Genomic DNA, 23457 nt, shown 5'->3' with positions numbered 1-23457 from the left:
AAAGCATAGCAAATATACTATATTATTATATTATTAATATTGTATAGTATAATATAGAAGATTATTATATTTTTAAATATATTATTTCTATGTACTAAAATGGCATTGCTACTGATATCTTTATAATATTTTAATAAAAGGGACTTAATCCAAAGAACATGGATTTTCTCTAGACCAAATTTCTGCCTTATGTCCTTTTTTCTTTGAACAAACCTCACCATGATTAAGTTTAAAGTATCATTGGTAAAATCAGTGATCCTAGATTGTAATTTCCCTTAACAATGCATGCTTGATGTCAACATGGCGATGGTGTTTTTTTACATTGCCAGACATTAACATCAGCCTCCTCTTCTTCTGGGAACGGCTCAGCCCATTTAATGTGAAAATCTGTGTTACAGCAGCAAAGCACAACGATAAGCAGACTAATATATAATGCAGCACATCTTTCTAGAAGTAAGTATAAAGTGTTGTTATTTGGTAAGAAAGCTAAAAAGTCGGGACTAAGAGATGTGTTATTTGGGATAACTTACTTTTTTCTATAGAGGTGTCAGTACGCATGTTAGTGAGCGAGGTCAGCAGAAAGGGAAGCCCCAAATGGTTGAACTGCTCTAGGCCTCTTGCCTCTCCTAGTGAAAGACAACACACTGCTCTAATAGGGTTTCCTTACATTTGTTTTTGAACCCACATTATGATCCCATATTTAAAGAATTATTGGAAACTTTACACTCCTGACACAAAACCATTTTTAGAAGCCGAGGTTTATTCTCTCTCATGCACTAGTGTGGCTGTTCACCTGAGGGGGAGTGCTAGTTTTCCCTTTACTCTACCCAGCTCAGCCAATAAATTATGTTTGAGAAGCTCAAGTTATCTGTACACTCCTGACCTTGCATATCTACATACCCATGTGTGAGGGATTTTGGCTGACCCAGCATAGCATTCAACCCATGTATAAGCAACTGCAGATAACTATGCACTCCAATGTATAATGAACCCCAGCTGAAGCTATACAGCAAATATCTGCTACTCACCCTGCGCACCTATAATACTGTGTATGAGGAACTCAAGACAACTCTATTCTCAGCCTGGCTCAGCAACTGTTACTTCCAAATCCGCTACAAATCAATTTATGAGTAGCTGCAGCTGGCACTAAGCTAGAGACCCAGCTCATCTAGAAACCTATCTACAAAGATTGCTACCTGATTCTTCTCCTGGCTCAGCTACAAACCTGTATGTCAGCAACTCTAATAATCCAAATTAGCTACAAAGCCATATCTGCTGCAGGTGACTCTATGCTTTTCACCCTGCCTAGCTGTAAACCCCACGTTAGGATCTCTGTGTGACACTACACTTCTAAAACAGCTAATATACAAAGGCACGTGTAAGGAAATCTAGGTGATCCTACACACCTGAGTTTGGCAACAAATTATTCATCAGAGTCTAAATTCCTTTATGAGTGAGACTCACCAGATAAGTTTACACGTCTCACTCTACTGTACTACATACCCATATGTGAGGAGTTACACTTTACATGAAATTACTGCCAGCTCAAATAAGTTTATATGAGACTAGGGAACCTCTAAGCCACTAACTTGCTGTTCCATTTGACTTTGATCTAACCATGAGTAAGCTCATCTTAGCAAGGAGTCACAACTACCTACCGTAATAATCCTACTGCTGATGTGTAAAAACCATACAAACATAAAACCACAAACCTATGTTTTCCAGTTTTGTACTTCTTAGCCGAATCAGCTCATATCACACATGTGAGGTCTATGGTGGCTCTATGCCATGTATGGAAGGTTTTATAGTCGACTGTATAAGGGGCCTTGACATATCCTGGTGTCGAGGGAGCTACAAATCCTAAGGTCGAGGGAGCTACAAATCCTAAGGCTCTTAACTTTCCAGAGTAGTATGCATATGTCAACATATGAATATCCCTTCCTGTTCGTTAGGTAATAACTCTGGGTCTATAATCCTAGTTTGTAGAAGCTACCTCAGCTATAATCTGTAAAGCAACCTTCCTACACTAGATTACAACATCTCAGCCAAACACATTTGTTAGTGGCTTGTACTGCGCATAATGTGGTACTTATCGTCTATATGTGTGTGTGAGTAATCAATGCTGCACTTGGTAATGTCTCTATAGTTCAACTACAATAAACTGCTCGGACAGCTTCACTTTTATAGAGAAATCGCAGAGTAACATGGCATAAAAAGGGTAAACGTTTCAAGCAATGTCAATAAGCTTTTTGTTGATCAGCAGTTTGAGACAAATCTACAGTTAGAAAGAATTTCAACAAGCCATTAGCATTATGAAGCTGCTGTCTTTGTATTGCAAAGGCTCATATGGCATGACGTTTTCCTAAGTGTGAGAAAAACCAACCTGCAAGTCCTTTCGTTTAACTCAAGCTGCCTCGTTTTGCAATGTGAGTCTGCTTTTTTACAGGAGCATTTACAGGTCTGGGGATCTTGGACAAACAAGTGTTTTCTCCTCTCTGTGCAAGGCTCACAATGACTGCAAAAAGCAAAGGAAAAAGAGAAATCTAAGCTACAGCGCATCAGCAAGAGAAACGTCAACATGCAGTACTACTGAAAACATTACAAGCAATCCCTCAAACCCCTCCCCCCATTATCATATGGTGACCACTTGCCTATAGGATGTCACAATTATATAGAAAGTTATGTTTACCCCATATAGAAAGTTTTCCCAAAGTTACAGGTTTTCCTTGGACTAGAGGAGCTGACCTTGAGAGTATGGTTACCAGTAAATGTAAGTAGTACTTAATGGTAACCATCATATAGTCCTTCTTTCCCATGACTACACCCTTTTACTTTTCTAAGAAATGACTCATGGTTTGGCTTTTCTGTAGATTTAATTCAATAGCTTCTCAGCTCTAAAGGAAATGTACGTTCTGTAAGTATGACTATCCGGACATAGTTAAGGCAAGTGGTCATCCAAAATACTTCCTATTATGTTCTTCATCGTGAGTATCTCCTGCTCTTCCCACCCTCAGGAATTTTTAACAGAAGACATTGACAGAAGCAAAGTGAAGCAGATACAGCATAGCATTCAAAGCAAAAATACTGCATTTGGAAGGAGCAAAATGGAATTTTAGGTCTAAACAGATTGTTAAAATGTTGCACTACAACTGCCTTATTTGGCAGGTGATTTAGAATTCATAAGGATGGCTTGTGCACAGATGGGTTCAGGTCTTTCTCTTGTATTTACTGCTGTTTGTGTACACATTATTTTATATTTTTGGATTATGGCTGGTTCTCTGAAAATAACAAATTGTAAGAAAATGGTTAGGATGCCCATGGCAAGCGTTTAATAGAGGGATAGTAGGTGGAGACTGGCTGTTCAGAGCGAGATTTATTCCCAAATTACAAACCTTCCAAAGACAGAACTTTATGACTCAGAAGAAGGAAAGGCCGAAAACAAATATGACAGATATATAAAAAGCCCCTAATCATCCAAGGTCATTCTGAGAGGTTATTAAAGCTTTAGTGCTATGTACAAATGATTCCTCTCTTATGTTATTATTAGTAGCAATTAGAAAACGGCAGCAAGTTGATGTTATGTGAAAAGCTGAAGTACTTGGGAATTTAACAGCCACACTCAGGTTAGGAGGTTAGGAAAATTCAGTTATGTACACCTGTCTTTTAACATTTACATTCTATGGCACTTTAATTCCTGTGACAGTGGGGGGAGTTATTCATTGCCTCAGAGATACTAAATGGCAGCATATATTTTTATTAGAATAAATTAAACAGACTAGAATATGTACTATGAATAGGTGCTTTTATCTCAAGGTGCAAAGCTCGGAGAATGTGTCCATTTATATAAAGATTTAAAGGGACATGAAACCCAACATTTTTATTTCATGATTCAGACAGAACATACAATTTTAAACAGCTTTCCAATTTACTTCTATTATCTAACTTGCTTTGTTCTTTTGGTAGTCTTTGTTGAAAAGCATACCTAGGTAGGCTCAGTAGCAGCAATGCACTACAGGGAGCTTGCTGCTTATTTGTGGCTGGGCATATTTGCCTCTTCTCATTGGATCACTCAATAGGTTTAGCTAGCCTCTAGTAGTGCGTTGCTGCTCCTTCAACAAAGGATATAAAGAGAATGAAGCAAATTTGATATTAGAAGTAAATTGGAAAGTTGTTTTTCATGTTCCTTTAAGGCAAAGTGTGTGTGTGTGTGTGTGTGTGTGTGTGTATATATATATATATGGAGTTAGGGAACTATGACATTTTACTGAGGAGCCATTGTTAATTGATGAAAATGGTCAGGTTAATAAAGTATTGAATAGAGCATATTTCACTGGAGGCTAGTTTGTCTATTCTAGATATTTTGTTGTTCGTGTTTGTGTATATCCAGACTGTCTTATTTATTAATTCCAATTAACTCTACGGAATTTATGTGCAAAGTGAAACTAGTTATTATTTCACTTACAATAATGTACCATGCAGAAATGATCTTCATATCTAAAACACTTAGGTCTAGCTTTCCTACAAAATACTTTTCACCATGAGAAACTTCACTAGTTTATTTTGATTTTGGTGAAACGGAAATTTTATCTGTAAAATCAATGTGCTTACATGACGTTGGCTTGAAGTCTGGAGCTTTACTATCTATGTACACATGGGGGGAACACTTGTATTTGCAGGAGATTTAATGGCTACACGGCTGGAAGAGGAACATCCTCTGTAATGTGTTTGCTTATGGGTAGAGATACTATGTATTGCATTTAGTTGGAAATTAATTAATGGAACTTGGCTGAGGAATCCTGTGAGAAGGGAGAGGACTGAATCACCATTTGTGGTGCGTAGTTATGGGCAAGGCTATTGGTAGGGAAATAAGTAAGGCAAACAGGCAACTCATGCATGATATGAGGTGTGTAGAGACATTGATTGTATTTAACCTCTGAACTAAACAAAAAGAATAAAACAAATACATAAAGAAGTTGTATACGAACAGACTCACAAATCCTACAGAAAATAAGCACAAGTATCAAATACCCAAATAGTATGGGTTGTTAAAGAAGCCACTGACTGAAATGAAGATGCAATACCTTGTGGAATTCCCCACCACCAATAACACTGCCATAAAGCCATGAAAATTCATTGCAGCACTCGTAGACCAAGCCTTACTTAGTATCATCATGAAACCGGTTAACCAAAGTCTGATTTGTATACGTTGGTTATTGCTAAATATCAGTCTTCAGATCCAGGTCAGTGAGACTCTTACAAAATCAACTACAAATATCCGAGAATGTCTTTAAAGGCCTCTTGCTCTGTATAGTGCAGAATTAAATATCTCTTTGCCTTATAAATAGGGGTGAGAACACAGAGCACAAAAAATACTAAAGAACAAAAGCTAAAGGGACGTTTAGGAAGGAAACATAACTGTGGGTCCCCAATATCTTATTATAGTAAAAGGACACTCGACTCCATTTCATTTTAACAGTTATTGTTTTAATCACTTAATATCAAAAGTTCTATTTCAATCTGGGATCTGAATTCCCTCTTATGATCTTCACCTGTAGCTGCTTAACACCTCTAAGCCTGGACCACTCCTGCTTCTTCCTTTATTTATTTTTATTTCTGAGTGGTATGAACAGCTGATCAGATGCTGTACTGCTCTGGTTCTGAATTTACTGTGATTCTTCTTTGGCTTGCTGGTAGCCTGTTTTCTCCCATGGTCCTGAGTTGTAATCACTGTTTACTTGGGTGTGCCAGATGAAGCAATGTTACACCTCAGGTCAGTAAGCAAAAGCAGACTTGTCAGAGTGCACATTTCAATTCAGCAATGTAGCGGGCAGAAAGGCTTCTGATTGGCTGTACTGTACCATCTGCTGTGTCAGAAAGAGGCTTGCATTGGCCAGTGCTTAGAGGAAGGTAAGCAGCAATGGGAGGGTCATAAGATGTGCATTTTGATCCAGGGCTGGGAAAGAACTCTTGAGATCTTAGTCTTTCATAAAAGTACAGTGACCTTTGTTATTAAAAAATAAAATTAAAATAAGTACTATATAGAGGCTTCATGTTGTAAGAAGTATCCTTTAAACTCACACGTTGGTGTGACAAAGATATTATTTTAATATGGAAGACCTTCCTTGGTCTTCTACACACTGACCTGGAGTTATGGAAATTATATGATTATCCAGTTAGATTTGATCTCATGATGACACCGAGACAGGACCCAAAACCAACCCAGTGCACCATCCACCATGACATCACCAGCCCATTTTCAATTATGTCACAATTATTGTAGCATTTCATTCCCTGCTCCTGTTCCCACAATTTGCAAAACACAAGCAGATTAATAGGATTAATGTATGGGTGATGTGAAGTTATATCAGTGCCTGATTTAATATAAGGATATAGATAGTGGCTGTATTTTTAGTGAGCACACGATACAAACGTACAAGCGAAGCTGTTTGTACCGGATTTTCTTGCGCTTTCGTTTAAGGCCCTTTCCTCGCTTTGATTTTCTGGAAGAAAACAAAATAAAAAAGACGGAGAGACAGACAGAGAGTGGGAGAAAGGGTAGAAGACCAGAGGGAAGATAAAAGGATGTAGGGAGGATGATGAAATGCTAATAGCATTAATGTGTGGGTTTTTGGGGAATTGACATGCTTCATCAGACATCAAGAGTGATGTATTTTGCAACCAGCTATTGCTCTCCCCATTTTGGTAAATGAAGGTTCCCCCTCCACCCACAACAGATAAAAAGTTGTATGGAAATATCTAATCAGCTCCTTAAAGGAGCACTAAAGAGTGATTACAGTAATATATCTTCGATCTGTACAATGCTGCTACCTCCATTTGACACACTCATAATTTTGAATTTAATTGGTGAGGTCATGTGATGCCCAGTTCGGTTGCAAATCCTGTAGCATATGGAAACCAGTGAGCGTAATTCACTAAAAGCTCTTCAGCTTCATCTGTTCCTTTGTTATTCTAGGTGCTGAATTCACAAAAGCTAACTCATCTGACAATTTACGATAACATAGGAACTAGTGAACCTGGAGACAAGGTGGTGAATTTCTGTTACACTGCAGGGTTATTAGGGACCAGTGTTACCATAAACTGTTAAGTTTACATATATAATCCCATGAGGTGCCATAAGGAAAAGTAGTATTTATTATTATTATTATTTTTGTATGTATCCTACCCACAATAAACTGTCAGTTTAATAAGCATCTTTCTGTATTTCTTCATGGTAACTATAAGGTGGTTAACTCTTTTTTTTACTTTTTTTTATTGAAGGTCCCTGTGGTTCTGAAAAGGTTAAATATTTTAGTTGTCCTATCCCCAGACAAGGCCAGTGTAAAAATACCAACTCCCCATAGGGGCAGGTTATCGTCTGTAACTCGATAAGGGCAGAGATGCTTATTGTCATTCCTAGTGGCTGCATTCTTTGGCAGGGACTAAATATTACACTTATTGCAACAAACAAGTCAGCAGATAAGACAGCTTGGCAGATGTTTTTAGAGTTTAGTTTGTCTCTGAGCCAGCTCGGGCTGAAGCAAGTGCTGTGTATCTACTACTGTATTAAAGAAATAATTGTTTTCATTCTACTGCTTCTAAATAATATGACGTGAGTGTACAGTTTGTTTAACACATGTTTAAATGGTCTTAATTCAGAATATTTCATTCAAATCTAAATATTTTTTTAATAAGAGAACTTTTCTTGTATTACTACTTTTACTTATTGCTGTGATCTTCATACACTCCTTTAAAGATTTCCTTTATTTAACATAATAGCTCTGAAATGGAATTTGTATACAGGTGAGCATAATTTATCTGCATTTAAATATGTTTAACTAAAATACTTTATATGCAGAATCCAGAGTACATGATCACTATTATTGTATTGTATATAGATTTATATAATCCTAGTGCAATAAAGGCATCAAACAGATGCATACGGAACTTAGGGGCTTCCTAAATAGGATTAAATAGTGCCCTTAAAGGGCCATAATACCCAAATGTTGAAACACTTGAAAGTGATGCAGCATAGCTGTAAAAATCTGACTAGAAAATATCACCTGAACATCTGTATGTAAAAGATATTTACCTCAAAAGTTCCTCAGTAGCCACATCCCATTGTAAAGGACTTCTAAGCAGCAAATCAGTATGTCTGTCCCGGGACAGCTAAGTGGTTGAGCCTCGTACACTCTCATGTTATTTCCCTATTCAGTTTAAAGGAAGTTTACTATGAAATCTCATGAGAGTTAAGTGAAATCTCATGAGATCACAGTAAAAGAGTTCATGACCTCAGCACTGTTGATGCTGATTGGCTGCTGTTCATTTCTTCATATTTTGTTATTTTTATCTGCAGCTGGGAGCAGCTGAGTATAACTTTTTACACAGCACTTACTCTGCTGAGCTGAGGAAATTGTGAGGTAAAATCTCTTCCTTTTTTACATAGAGATGCTCAGGCGATGTTTTCCTGTCAGCTTTTTACAGTTATAATGCAGCAGTTTCAAGTGATTTAGCATATGAGTATTATGTCCCTTTACGTGTTTATGAAAAATTAGATATTAAAAGAAGACTTGGCCGCATACAACTGGTTTAATTGGGTGATCTGTTTAAAGAAGTTTGTTTTTGACTGGATGGTACCTGCATGATTGGGAAGAATGTGCTGCTGAGTCGTTCACACGCACACAGGGGGCTGAGGACAGCCTGACTAAGGCTCTGTAATGACTTTACCCTCATGTACAAACAGGATGGTGGCAGCGTGACTTCCCCTACAGTACCCATACAGGTGGAGCGTCACAGACACAATAAACTCTTTTGAAAAACACTGGCTGAGTCGTTTAAGGAATATATGTTAAAGGGATAGTCTAGTCAAAATTAAACTTTCATGATTCAGAAAGATTGTGTGATTTTAAGCGACTTTCTAATTTACTCTTATCATTTTTTCTTAGATCTATTGGGGGGACAATTTATCATTTGTCTGGCATACATGACCCGCTGTAGCTACCCAGATGCTAAACCAAAAATGGGCTGATTCCAAAGCTTACATTCAAATAAAGATACTTAGAAAAAGAAGAAAAAATTGATAATCAGAGTATATTAGAAAGTTGCTTAAAATTGCATGCTCTATCTGAATCATGACAGTTTAATTTTGACTAGACTATCCCTTTAAGGTCAATTCAGAGTATAATGTTTAAATGCTACACTTGCTTCATCACTGGGAACACTGTTTTAAAGAATAAATATTTTTAAGAGAAAGATAAGGTGAGAAACTAGAATATTACAGATAAACAGAGGATGTGGTATAGTGGCTACACACAGTACACGGCAGAATGTGTTCTCTTCTTGTATCTGAACATCTTCAGTAAGTTGACCCACTGTCTATCATATATCCTCATGTGCTCAACACATTTTCCTAACAGTGGCTGTCTCATTATGAAGCTTCAAGGAACTGATAGGTGACCTTTCTTATACGCATCACTCGATATTAATAGGCCACCAAATATAAACAACACCTGGAAGCTGCTGCTACTGCAAAGCACTGTGGGGGTTGCTAACAACCAGTGTTTCAGCCCTAGGTCAAGGTGACAGTAGGGAATATCTCTTAAAACACTCCTGCTAATAATACGCATCTCAGCCTGAATAGAAGCCACTGCCCTATGTACAAGTTAAGGGGCAATTCGACTTGTGACAGCTGTGCAACACTTTACATAACTGAGTAGTGAGGTACCTGATATCCTACAGTGAGTTTTAGTGTCCTCAGCTGCTGTTGATAAGCTTTGTAGTGTGTTGTCAATGCAAGTACTGCATGCACTAAAATGTGTCACTGTTTGTCCCATTCAGTAATATCCATGTTAGTGACTGCATGACAAGCCCTTATAACTGATTATTAATAACAAGGTATCACTGGATACTAATCAGTAATATCCCTGTTAGTGACTGCATGACAAGCCCTTATAACTGATTATTAATAACAAGGTATCACTGGATACTAATCAGTAATATCCCTGTTAGTGACTGCATGACAAGCCCTTATAACTGAATATTAATAACAAGGTATCACTGGATACTAATCAGTAATATCCCTGTTAGTGACTGCATGACAAGCCCTTATAACTGATTATTAATAACAAGGTATCACTGGATACATAATCAGTAATATCCCTGTTAGTGACTGCATGACAAGCCCTTATAACTGAATATTAATAACAAGGTATCACTGGATACTAATCAGTAATATCCCTGTTATTGACTGCATGACAAACCCTTATAACTGAATATTAATAACAAGGTATCACTGGATCTAATCAGTAATATCCCTGTTAGTGACTGCATGACAAGCCCTTATAACTGATTATTAATAACACGGTATCACTGGATACTAATCAGTAATATCCCTGTTAGTGACTGCATGACAAGCCCTTATAACTGATTATTAATAACAAGGTATCACTGGATACTAATCAGTAATATCCCTGTTAGTGACTGCATGACAAACCCTTATAACTGAATATTAATAACAAGGTATCACTGGATCTAATCAGTAATATCCCTGTTAGTGACTGCATGACAAGCCCTTATAACTGATTATTAATAACAAGGTATCACTGGATACTAATCAGTAATATCCCTGTTAGTGACTGCATGACAAGCCCTTATAACTGATTATTAATAACAAGGTATCACTGGATACGTAATCAGTAATATCCCTGTTAGTGACTCCATGACAAACCCTTATAACTGAATATTAATAACAAGGTATCACTGGATACTAATCAGTAATATCCCTGTTAGTGACTGCATGACAAGCCCTTATAACTGATTATTAATAACACGGTATCACTGGATACTAATCAGTAATATCCCTGTTAGTGACTGCATGACAAGCCCTTATAACTGATTATTAATAACAAGGTATCACTGGATACTAATCAGTAATATCCCTGTTATTGACTGCATGACAAGCCCTTATAACTGATTATTAATAACACGGTATCACTGGATACTAATCAGTAATATCCCTGTTATTGACTGCATGACAAGCCCTTATAACTGATTATTAATAACACGGTATCACTGGATACTAATCAGTAATATCCCTGTTATTGACTGCATGACAAGCCCTTATAACTGATTATTAATAACAAGGTATCACTGGATACTAATCAGTAATATCCCTGTTATTGACTGCATGACAAGCCCTTATAACTGATTATTAATAACAAGGTATCACTGGATACTAATCAGTAATATCCCTGTTATTGACTGCATGACAAACCCTTATAACTGATTATTAATAACAAGGTATCACTGGATACTAATCAGTAATATCCCTGTTATTGACTGCATGACAAGCCCTTATAACTGATTATTAATAACAAGGTATCACTGGATACTAATCAGTAATATCCCTGTTAGTGACTGCATGACAAGCCCTTATAACTGATTATTAATAACACGGTATCACTGGATACTAATCAGTAATATCCCTGTTAGTGACTGCATGACAAGCCCTTATAACTGAATATTAATAACAAGGTATCACTGGATACTAATCAGTAATATCCCTGTTAGTGACTGCATGACAAGCCCTTATAACTGATTATTAATAACACGGTATCACTGGATACTAATCAGTAATATCCCTGTTATTGACTGCATGACAAGCCCTTATAACTGATTATTAATAACAAGGTATCACTGGATACTAATCAGTAATATCCCTGTTATTGACTGCATGACAAGCCCTTATAACTGATTATTAATAACAAGGTATCACTGGATACTAATCAGTAATATCCCTGTTAGTGACTGCATGACAAGCCCTTATAACTGATTATTAATAACACGGTATCACTGGATACTAATCAGTAATATCCCTGTTATTGACTGCATGACAAGCCCTTATAACTGATTATTAATAACAAGGTATCACTGGATACTAATCAGTAATATCCCTGTTAGTGACTGCATGACAAGCCCTTATAACTGATTATTAATAACAAGGTATCACTGGATACTAATCAGTAATATCCCTGTTAGTGACTGCATGACAAGCCCTTATAACTGATTATTAATAACACGGTATCACTGGATACTAATCAGTAATATCCCTGTTATTGACTGCATGACAAGCCCTTATAACTGATTATTAATAACACGGTATCACTGGATACTAATCAGTAATATCCCTGTTATTGACCATGACTAACGCCCTTATACTGATTATTAATAAACAAGGTATCACTGGATACTAATCAGTAATATCCCTGTTATTGACTGCATGACAAGCCCTTATAACTGATTATTAATAACAAGGTATCACTGGATACTAATCAGTAATATCCCTGTTAGTGACTGCATGACAAGCCCTTATAACTGATTATTAATAACAAGGTATCACTGGATACTAATCAGTAATATCCCTGTTAGTGACTGCATGACAAGCCCTTATAACTGATTATTAATAACACGGTATCACTGGATACTAATCAGTAATATCCCTGTTAGTGACTGCATGACAAGCCCTTATAACTGATTATTAATAACACGGTATCACTGGATACTAATCAGTAATATCCCTGTTAGTGACTGCATGACAAGCCCTTATAACTGATTATTAATAACACGGTATCACTGGATACTAATCAGTAATATCCCTGTTAGTGACTGCATGACAAGCCCTTATAACTGATTATTAATAACAAGGTATCACTGGATACTAATCAGTAATATCCCTGTTATTGACTGCATGACAAGCCCTTATAACTGATTATTAATAACAAGGTATCACTGGATACTAATCAGTAATATCCCTGTTAGTGACTGCATGACAAGCCCTTATAACTGATTATTAATAACAAGGTATCACTGGATACTAATCAGTAATATCCCTGTTAGTGACTGCATGACAAGCCCTTATAACTGAATATTAATAACAAGGTATCACTGGATACTAATCAGTAATATCCCTGTTAGTGACTGCATGACAAGCCCTTATAACTGATTATTAATAACAAGGTATCACTGGATACTAATCAGTAATATCCCTGTTATTGACTGCATGACAAGCCCTTATAACTGATTATTAATAACACGGTATCACTGGATACTAATCAGTAATATCCCTGTTATTGACTGCATGACAAGCCCTTATAACTGATTATTAATAACAAGGTATCACTGGATACTAATCAGTAATATCCCTGTTAGTGACTGCATGACAAGCCCTTATAACTGATTATTAATAACAAGGTATCACTGGATACTAATCAGTAATATCCCTGTTAGTGACTGCATGACAAGCCCTTATAACTGATTATTAATAACAAGGTATCACTGGATACTAATCAGTAATATCCCTGTTATTGACTGCATGACAAGGCCTTATAACTGATTATTAATAACACGGTATCACTGGATACTAATCAGTAATATCCCTGTTATTGACTGCATGACAAGCCCTTATAACTGATTATTAATAACAAGGTATCACTGGATCTAATCAGTAATATCCCTGTTAGTGACTGCATGACAAGCCCTTATAACTGAATATTAATAACAAGGTATCACTGGATACTAATCGGTAATATCCCTGTTATTGACTGCATGACAAGCCCTTATAACTGAATATTAATAACAAGGTATCACTGGATACTAATCAGTAATATCCCTGTTAGTGACTGCATGACAAGCCCTTATAACTGATTATTAATAACAAGGTATCACTGGATACGTAATCAGTAATATCCCTGTTATTGACTGCATGACAAGCCCTTATAACTGAATATTAATAACAAGGTATCACTGGATACTAATCAATAATATCCCTGTTAGTGACTGCATGACAAGCCCTTATAACTGATTATTAATAACACGGTATCACTGGATACTAATCAGTAATATCCCTGTTAGTGACTGCATGACAAGCCCTTATAACTGAATATTAATAACAAGGTTTCACTGGATACTAATCAGTAATATCCCTGTTAGTGACTGCATGACAAGCCCTTATAACTGAATATTAATAACAAGGTATCACTGGATACTAATCGCACACGCTACAAGTTGTTGTAGGCTTGTGCTGCGCTAATAGTTCTGTACTGATGTGACTTTCAGCCTAAACAGCCTGACACAAGTTCAGTCCAGAAAACCACACTCAGTAGGATTGATCAATTTTAGAACCTGTTTCTTTATGTCAGAGTAACCTCCTGACTGAAGTGCAACCGCTGCGTTTTATGTAATGTAGTCTAACCATATTTGTGTGCATGACAGGCTGACTGCTGGCTTTTATCAAGTTTAGGAAAAACTGCAGAATCAATGAGAATAGTTTAGGAAGCCCATTAGCTTCAGCTATGAAGAGGTTAACTCCTTGTCTCCTGCTGGTTTTTCTGTCCCAGCCTGCATGCTGCAGCAAGAGCAGGGTTTTGTGGAAGAGCTTTTACCGCTTAAGTGCCAACTGACAGGCCTCAACAGGGTCTGTGAATACGCCCTAACCATATCCCCTGGGCTTTTGGCTCTCCCCCCACCCTCTATCCACCCACCTCCTCTCCTCTGAATTCCTACATGGAAAAAACATGGATTGCTGTTAGGACACAAGTGGTGGGCTACAAGCTTTCACATGCTAAAAAAGGGAAATCCTCAGCATTTTCTACATCTAGTCATCATGTGTGACTGAATTTATGTCTGTGTTTCACCCATATACAACATATGACACAGGGAGATCTCACAGGGCGATATGTCAGTCATGTGACCTAGGAATATTAGTTGCAGTTATATGGCATACAGGGTATTTCACTGCAAGATGGAAATGGATTAACAAATACAGAGAAAGCTATGTGGATCATTCCTAGGAAGAAATATTCATACTAACACACTGAGTGCTGGAGATGCCTAGTTTCCTTTCACACTAGTATACTTTCACACTCAGGCTAGTATACTTTCACATGCAGGCTATTATACTGTCCTACTCAGGCTCGTATACTTTCACACGCAGGCTAGTATATTGTCCCACTCAGGCTAGTATACTTTCACACTGATGCTAGTATACTATCACACTCGCACTAGTATACTTTCACACTCAGGCTAGTATACTATCAGATTCACACTAGTATACTTTCACACTCACACTAGTATACTTTCACACTCAGGCTAGTATACTTTCACATGCAGGCTATTATACTGTCCTACTCAGGCTCGTATACTTTCACACGCAGGCTAGTATATTGTCCCACTCAGGCTAGTATACTTTCACACTGATGCTAGTATACTATCACACTCGCACTAGTATACTTTCACACTCAGGCTAGTATACTATCAGATTCACACTAGTATACTTTCACACTCACACTAGTATACTTTCACACTCAGGCTTGTATACTTTCACACGCAGGCTAGTATACTTTCACACTCAGGCTAGTATACTTTCACACTGATGCTAGTATACTATCACACTCACATTAGTATACTTTCACACTCAGGCTTGTATACTTTCACACGCAGGCTAGTATACTTTCACACTCAGGCTAGTATACTTTCACACTGATGCTAGTATACTATCACACTCACAATAGTATACTTTCACACTCAGGCTAGTATACTTTCACATGCAGGCTAGTATACTGTCCCACTCAGGCTCGTATACTTTCACACGCAGGCTAGTATACTGTCCCACTGACACTAGTATACTATCACACTCACACTAGTATACTTTCCACTCAGGCTAGTATACTTTCACACTCAGACTAGTATATTTTCACACTCACGCTAGTATACTATCACACTCACGCTAGTATACTTTCACACTCAGGCTAGTATTCCTTAACACTCAGTCTAGTAAACTTTCACACTCACATTACTATACTTTCACACTCAGGCTAGTATACTTTCACACTCAGGCTGGTATACTTTCACACTCAGGCTAGTATACTTTCACATTCACACTAGTATACTTTCACACTCACGCTAGTATACTATCTTACTCACGCTAGTATACTTTCACACTCAGGCTAGTATACTTTCACACTCACGCTAGTATACTATCTTACTCACGCTAGTATACTTTCACACTCAGGCTAGTATACTTTCACACTCAGGCTGGTATACTTTCACACTAGGGCTGGTATACTTTCACACTCAGGCTAGTATACTTTCACACTCAGGTTAGTATTCCTTAACATTCAGGCTAGTAAACTTTCACACTCACATTACTATACTTTCACACTCAGGCTAGTATACTTTCACACTCAGGCTAGTATACTATCAGATTCACACTAGTATACTTTCACACTCACACTAGTATACTTTCACACTCAGGCTTGTATATTTTCACACGCAGGCTAGTATACTGTCCCACTCAGGCTAGTATACTTTCACACTCAGGCTAGTATACTTTCACACTGATGCTAGTATACTATCACACTCACAATAGTATACTTTCACACTCAGGCTAGTATACTTTCACATGCAGGCTAGTATACTGTCCCACTCAGGCTCGTATACTTTCACACGCAGGCTAGTATACTGTCCCACTGACGCTAGTATACTCTCACACTAGTATACTTTCCACTCAGGCTAGTATACTTTCACACTCAGACTAGTATATTTTCACACTCACGCTAGTATACTTTCACACTCAGGCTAGTATTCCTTAACACTCAGTCTAGTAATCTTTCACACTCACATTACTATACTTTCACACTCAGGCTAGTATACTTTCACACTCAGGCTGGTATACTTTCACACTCAGGCTAGTATACTTTCACACTCAGGCTAGTATACTTTCACACTCAGGCTGGTATACTTTCACACTCAGGCTAGTATACTTTCACACTCAGGCTAGTATACTTTCACACTCACGCTAGTATACTATCTTACTTACGCTAGTATACTTTCACACTCAGGCTAGTATTCCTTAACATTCAGGCTAGTAAACTTTCACACTCACATTACTATACTTTCACACTCAGGCTAGTATACTTTCACACTCAGGCTGGTATACTTTCACACTCACACTAGTATACTTTCACACTCACGCTAGTATACTATCTTACTCACGCTAGTATACTTACACACTCAGGATAGTATTCCTTAACACTCAGGCTAGTAAACTTTCACACTCACATTACTATACTTTCACACTCAGGCTAGTATACTTTCACACTCAGGCTGGTATACTTTCACACTCAGGCTAGTATACTTTCACACTCAGGCTAGTATACTTTCACACTCAGGCTGGTATACTTTCACACTCAGGCTAGTATACTTTCACACTCAGGCTAGTATACTTTCACACTCACGCTAGTATACTATCTTACTTACGCTAGTATACTTTCACACTCAGGCTAGTATTCCTTAACATTCAGGCTAGTAAACTTTCACACTCACATTACTATACTTTCACACTCAGGCTAGTATACTTTCACACTCAGGCTGGTATACTTTCACACTCACACTAGTATACTTTCACACTCACGCTAGTATACTATCTTACTCACGCTAGTATACTTACACACTCAGGATAGTATTCCTTAACACTCAGGCTAGTAAACTTTCACACTCACATTACTATACTTTCACACTCAGGCTAGTATACTTTCACACTCAGGCTGGTATACTTTCACACTCAGGCTAGTATACTTTCACACTCAGGCTAGTATACTTTCACACTCAGGCTAGTATATTTTCACACTCACGCTAGTATACTTTCACACTCACATTACTATACTTTCACACTCAGGCTAGTATACTTTCACACTCAGGCGTATACTTTCACACTCAGGCTAGTATACTTTCACACTCAGGCTAGTATATTTTCACACTCACGCTAGTATACTTTCACACTCACGCTAGTATACTTTCACACTCACATTACTATACTTTCACACTCAGGCTAGTATACTTTCACACTCAGGCTAGTATACTTTCACACTCAGGCTAGTATACTTTCACACTCAGGCTAGTATACTTTCACACTCACATTACTATACTTTCACACTCAGGCTAGTATACTTTCACACTCAGGCGTATACTTTCACACTCAGGCTAGTATACTTTCACACTCAGGCTAGTATACTTTCACACTCACGCTAGTATACTTTCACACTCACGCTAGTATACTTTCACACTCACGCTAGTATACTTTCACACTCACGCTAGTATACTTTCCAAACATACAAGTCAGGTAACAGCTTCCTCTCGTTGATACAATGTCACACATCTAATACAGTGTTCAGCATCTCTAAACACTCGTCTTTGCCATAATAAAGCAGTATGGCCACTGTTAGAGCAGCTCACAGATCACTTTTCTGTTTTTTTCTTATACCTTTTAGTATTACTATTTAGTATTCAGGGGACACTATTTTTCAGCACGTTTTCAGACTTCTGTGATAATTGTAAAAGCCTCGATATACTCACAGCTCGATCTGTCTGCTGGCAAAGTCATTATGTGGCTTCAAAGTGAGTCTGTAAAGCTGAAAACCACTGCTGACAGCTTCACAGCCCTTACCATGGAGCTCTTCAGAGTCAAATTGACAGTTCCTGGCTGCACTATAGTGTACCTGTTTTTGTGTTTGAGACAAAACTAACCAGCTTATGAGGGACTGGAGTGTTTACGAGAAGAGGATGTATGGAATGGGCACAGGTGGGCAAACAATACATACAATCATTATTTTAAATTAAGATAAATTATGAATTAAAAAGGTTCAAGTCTACGATTCTGATTGACGGCTACTATTGGGTTAATACACATTGCTCCCAATTTGAGGTCACTCTTTTCCCACAAAGCAAGGTTAGGATTAACCATAAAGCCATCACCAAAGCACTTCAGCAGCCAAGCATAGATTACTGTACATTGTTAGCCAGAGACAGAGAGAAGAACTCCTGCACCTCCCATGGCGCTGCTAGAGAAGCTTTTGTCCAACCAACGTAGAGATGCATCGTAAACATCAGAGCAAAACTAGAAATGGCGTATTCTGTTTTTCAGGTCCAGCAATAACATTTATAGTTTGCTTTGGGGTTTCTTCTGTCTATCTTCATAATGACACAGACAGAATGAATATATGTGACTCAATTAATTAAATGATCTGCAGATATATTTGTGCTGGAAATTAAAAAAATCTTACAGTACCAACTTCTTAAAGTGGTCCCATTCTGCAGATCTAATGTCATACAATATATGGGGAACAGCTTGGTCAATATATAATTAGCTGCATTGTTTTATTACCCTCATTTACTCTGCAGCATGTCAAACGCAATAGCTGACATTTTGTAGAAGCCATTAACTCTAGAAACGTATGTGTAACGCTTTAATTATATTTATATTATACGTTTTAATTCCAATTGTGATCTGATGTCTGTTACCCTTCAAATCCAAATAAATACAGTTTGTTTTTTATTTTAATCATAACTAACCCCTTCACCTCTGAAAGATTAAACATGGCTAATCCTTCTCGAGGTGACGAGGAAGAGCAGGTGTCACATGCTACGTATCTAGTGCTAGAAAATAGGAAGGGTGCTGTTTACCATAGGAAATTCTGGGCACTTACTTTTCCTGTTTGCCTCTTACGTCTCTTTTTGGTCTGCCGGAAAATAAAACAAATCATTATTAAAATGTGGTCTACGTTTAACATACATGTATGTGTGTTTTACATTTAACTTAAACAGCAAATAAACCCCAACCTATCTGTTATGTATTAGTGAGGGCCACAGTGTCAGGCACATACATGTATGTGTGTTTTACATTGTATAGAAACACAAATGAACCCCAACCTATCTGTTATGTATTAGTGAGGGCCACAGTGTCAGGCACATACATGTATGTGTGTTTTACATTGTATAGAAACACAAATGAACCCCAACCTATCTGTTATGTATTAGTGAGGGCCACAGTGTCAGGCACATACATGTATGTGTGTTTTACATTGTATAGAAACACAAATGAACCCCAACCTATGTGTTATGTATTAGTGAGGGCCACAGTGTCAGGCACATACATGTATGTGTGTTTTACATTGTATAGAAACACAAATGAACCCCAACCTATGTGTTATGTATTAGTGAGGGCCACAGTGTCAGGCACATACATGTATGTGTGTTTTACATTGTATAGAAACACAAATGAACCCCAACCTATCTGTTATGTATTAGTGAGGGCCACAGTGTCAGGCACATACATGTATGTGTGTTTTACATTTAACTTAAACAGCAAATGAACCCCAACCTATCTGTTATGTATTAGTGAGGGCCACAGTGTCAGGCACATACATGTATGTGTGTTTTACATTGTATAGAAACACAAATGAACCCCAACCTATGTGTTATGTATTAGTGAGGGCCACAGTGTCAGGCACATACATGTATGTGTGTTTTACATTGTATAGAAACACAAATGAACCCCAACCTATCTGTTATGTATTAGTGAGGGCCACAGTGTCAGGCACATACATGTATGTGTGTTTTACATTGTATAGAAACACAAATGAACCCCAACCTATGTGTTATGTATTAGTGAGGGCCACAGTGTCAGGCACATACATGTATGTGTGTTTTACATTGTATAGAAACACAAATGAACCCCAACCTATGTGTTATGTATTAGTGAGGGCCACAGTGTCAGGCACATACATGTATGTGTGTTTTACATTGTATAGAAACACAAATGAACCCCAACCTATGTGTTATGTATTAGTGAGGGCCACAGTGTCAGGCACATACATGTATGTGTGTTTTACATTGTATAGAAACACAAATGAACCCCAACCTATGTGTTATGTATTAGTGAGGGCCACAGTGTCAGGCACATACATGTATGTGTGTTTTACATTGTATAGAAACACAAATGAACCCCAACCTATGTGTTATGTATTAGTGAGGGCCACAGTGTCAGGCACATACATGTATGTGTGTTTTACATTGTATAGAAACACAAATGAACCCCAACCTATGTGTTATGTATTAGTGAGGGCCACAGTGTCAGGCACATACATGTATGTGTGTTTTACATTGTATAGAAACACAAATGAACCCCAACCTATGTGTTATGTATTAGTGAGGGCCACAGTGTCAGGCACATACATGTATGTGTGTTTTACATTGTATAGAAACACAAATGAACCCCAACCTATGTGTTATGTATTAGTGAGGGCCACAGTGTCAGGCACATACATGTATGTGTGTTTTACATTGTATAGAAACACAAATGAACCCCAACCTATGTGTTATGTATTAGTGAGGGCCACAGTGTCAGGCACATACATGTATGTGTGTTTTACATTGTATAGAAACACAAATGAACCCCAACCTATGTGTTATGTATTAGTGAGGGCCACAGTGTCAGGCACATACATGTATGTGTGTTTTACATTGTATAGAAACACAAATGAACCCCAACCTATGTGTTATGTATTAGTGAGGGCCACAGTGTCAGGCACATACATGTATGTGTGTTTTACATTGTATAGAAACACAAATGAACCCCAACCTATGTGTTATGTATTAGTGAGGGCCACAGTGTCAGGCACATACATGTATGTGTGTTTTACATTGTATAGAAACACAAATGAACCCCAACCTATGTGTTATGTATTAGTGAGGGCCACAGTGTCAGGCACATACATGCTAATTGCTCACCTGCATTCACAATCACTGTGTTGCTGAAAACTCTTATCGATTCTAAGCTGGCTTATATGAGGTTTAATTCTTATTATCTGCAGGACAGACAAAAGACACAGATTAGTATCAGCTTTTTATGCTCATTAGGTTCTCTACATCGTTAAATGGAAATGAAACTTAAAATGTTTCTTTAATGATTTAAACAACTTTCCAATTCACTTCTATTACTTAATGTGCTTTGTTCTCTAGGAATCCTTTGTTGAAATGTATACCTGGGTAAGCTCAGGATCAGCAATGCATTACTGGGAGCTAGCTGCTGAATGGTGGCTGCACATATATACCTCGTGTTATTGTCTCATCCGATCTGTTCAGCTAGCTCCCAGTAGTGTGTTACTGCTCCTTCGACAAAGGATACCATGAGAATGAAGCAAATTTGATAATAGAATTAAATTAGAAAGTAGTTCAAAATTGAGTGCTCTATTTGAATCATGAAATACACATTTTGGGTTTCATGTCCCTTGTAAGGAACAGAAGTATTAGGTAAATAATTTCTAATATGTTTTGCTGCAAACTATTTGCATTGACTTGAGGTAGATCATAGACACTGAGAATAAAGTGTAAGGAAACTGTGTAGCTGTCACTTTAAGAGCTGTTTGTCTGGGGAAATTGATTAGCCAACACACAGTTATTTTCTTAGTACAGGTAGCCCTCAGTTTACGCCGGGGTTAGGTTCCAGAAGGAATGGTTGTAAATCGAAACCGTTGTAAATTGAAACCCAGTTTATAATGTAAGTCAATGGGAAGTGAGGGAGTTTGGTTCCAGGCCCCTCTCAAAATTGTCATAAGTAACACCTAATACATTATTTGTAAAGCTTTGAAATGAAGACTTTAAATACTAAACAGCATTATAAACCTAATAAAATAATCACACAACACAGACTTCACTTGCATTTTTCTGCAAACAGTTCTTTCTATGCATTCCAATCTGGACTGATTTATAGACAGGAAGCTCTTGTTCCTTTTGAAATCTGCTCTATAGCTCAGGTCTGGCTAAACTGATTAATTTCAGCTTGCTTGGCTTTGCTGCAACACAAGCGGACAGCTCCACCTACTGGCTATTTTAATAAATACACTGCTTCTCAATGCTTTTCAATAGCAGTCACATGACTGGAAAAAAAGGTTGTTATTCTGAAACGGTGTAAATTGAACCGTTGTAAAACGAGGGCCACCTGTATTAAGCTTCATACCCCAACAGAGTCATAACTTTTATAAGGGTCTTGGGTGATATGGGGCTCAGAGGGGTTCGAGATGGCAGGGCTGAGAGACAACACATGTGGAAGGAAAATAATGATGGCGGCACGGAACCCTAACAATGAAAAACACAGCTTTAGCAAGAATCACAATCCTTTATTAAAGGGATACTAAACCCACATTTTTTCTTTCATGATTTAATTAGAACATACAATAGTAAACAACTTTTAATTTTACTTATATTATTTAATTTGCTTCATTCTCTTTGCATCCTTTGTTGAAGGAGCAGATATTCACTACTTGGAACCAATGACAAGAGGAATGTATTTGCAGCTAGCTCCCAGTAGTAAATTGGAAAGTTGTTTCAAATTGTTTGTTGCATCAGAATCATTAAAATCTAATTACTGCCCCATTAATCGACTACAGGTGAAACAAAGTTCCATTCTTTCCTTTTGTGATGCCCGTGCTTACTTGCATGGTGATGTTGTACCACTCTGTGGGCACACATTCTAGGCTCTCGTCATTGCAACAGCCCGCACATCTCATTAGAGGGACACATGATGGTTTGAAGATGTACTCCACGTCGTCTGGGTACTCCTGGAATATA

At 37.7% G+C, this 23457-nt stretch overlaps 1 protein-coding gene across 6 annotated transcripts in view; it reads right to left on the bottom strand.

Annotated features, from left to right (window-relative positions):
- VEGFA (vascular endothelial growth factor A) overlaps positions 1–23457 on the bottom strand; it is a 64179-nt gene that overhangs the window by 5771 nt on the left and 34951 nt on the right. Inside the window, exons 3-8 of one of the 6 annotated variants that reach the window (XM_053712721.1) lie at positions 23322–23457; positions 21619–21695; positions 19536–19568; positions 6435–6500; positions 2384–2515; positions 531–626 (exon numbers count right to left, since the gene is read on the bottom strand). The exon at positions 23322–23457 is cut by the window's right edge and continues 61 nt beyond it. In XM_053712721.1, the coding sequence (XP_053568696.1) occupies positions 560–626; positions 2384–2515; positions 6435–6500; positions 19536–19568; positions 21619–21695; positions 23322–23457 (511 nt within the window). In that variant the 3' untranslated portion in view covers positions 531–559. The remainder of the gene's footprint in view (positions 1–530; positions 627–2383; positions 2516–6434; positions 6501–19535; positions 19569–21618; positions 21696–23321) is intronic. The other 5 variants (XM_053712722.1, XM_053712723.1, XM_053712724.1 and 2 more) reach the window with 5 other exon arrangements.

The sequence above is a fragment of the Bombina bombina genome, chromosome 4 (assembly GCF_027579735.1).
Source record: "Bombina bombina isolate aBomBom1 chromosome 4, aBomBom1.pri, whole genome shotgun sequence".
In the NCBI taxonomy this organism is placed as follows: Eukaryota; Metazoa; Chordata; class Amphibia; order Anura; family Bombinatoridae; genus Bombina; species Bombina bombina.
Note: the sequence above shows the minus strand (reverse complement) of the source record. Positions and strands in the feature narration are given on the sequence as shown.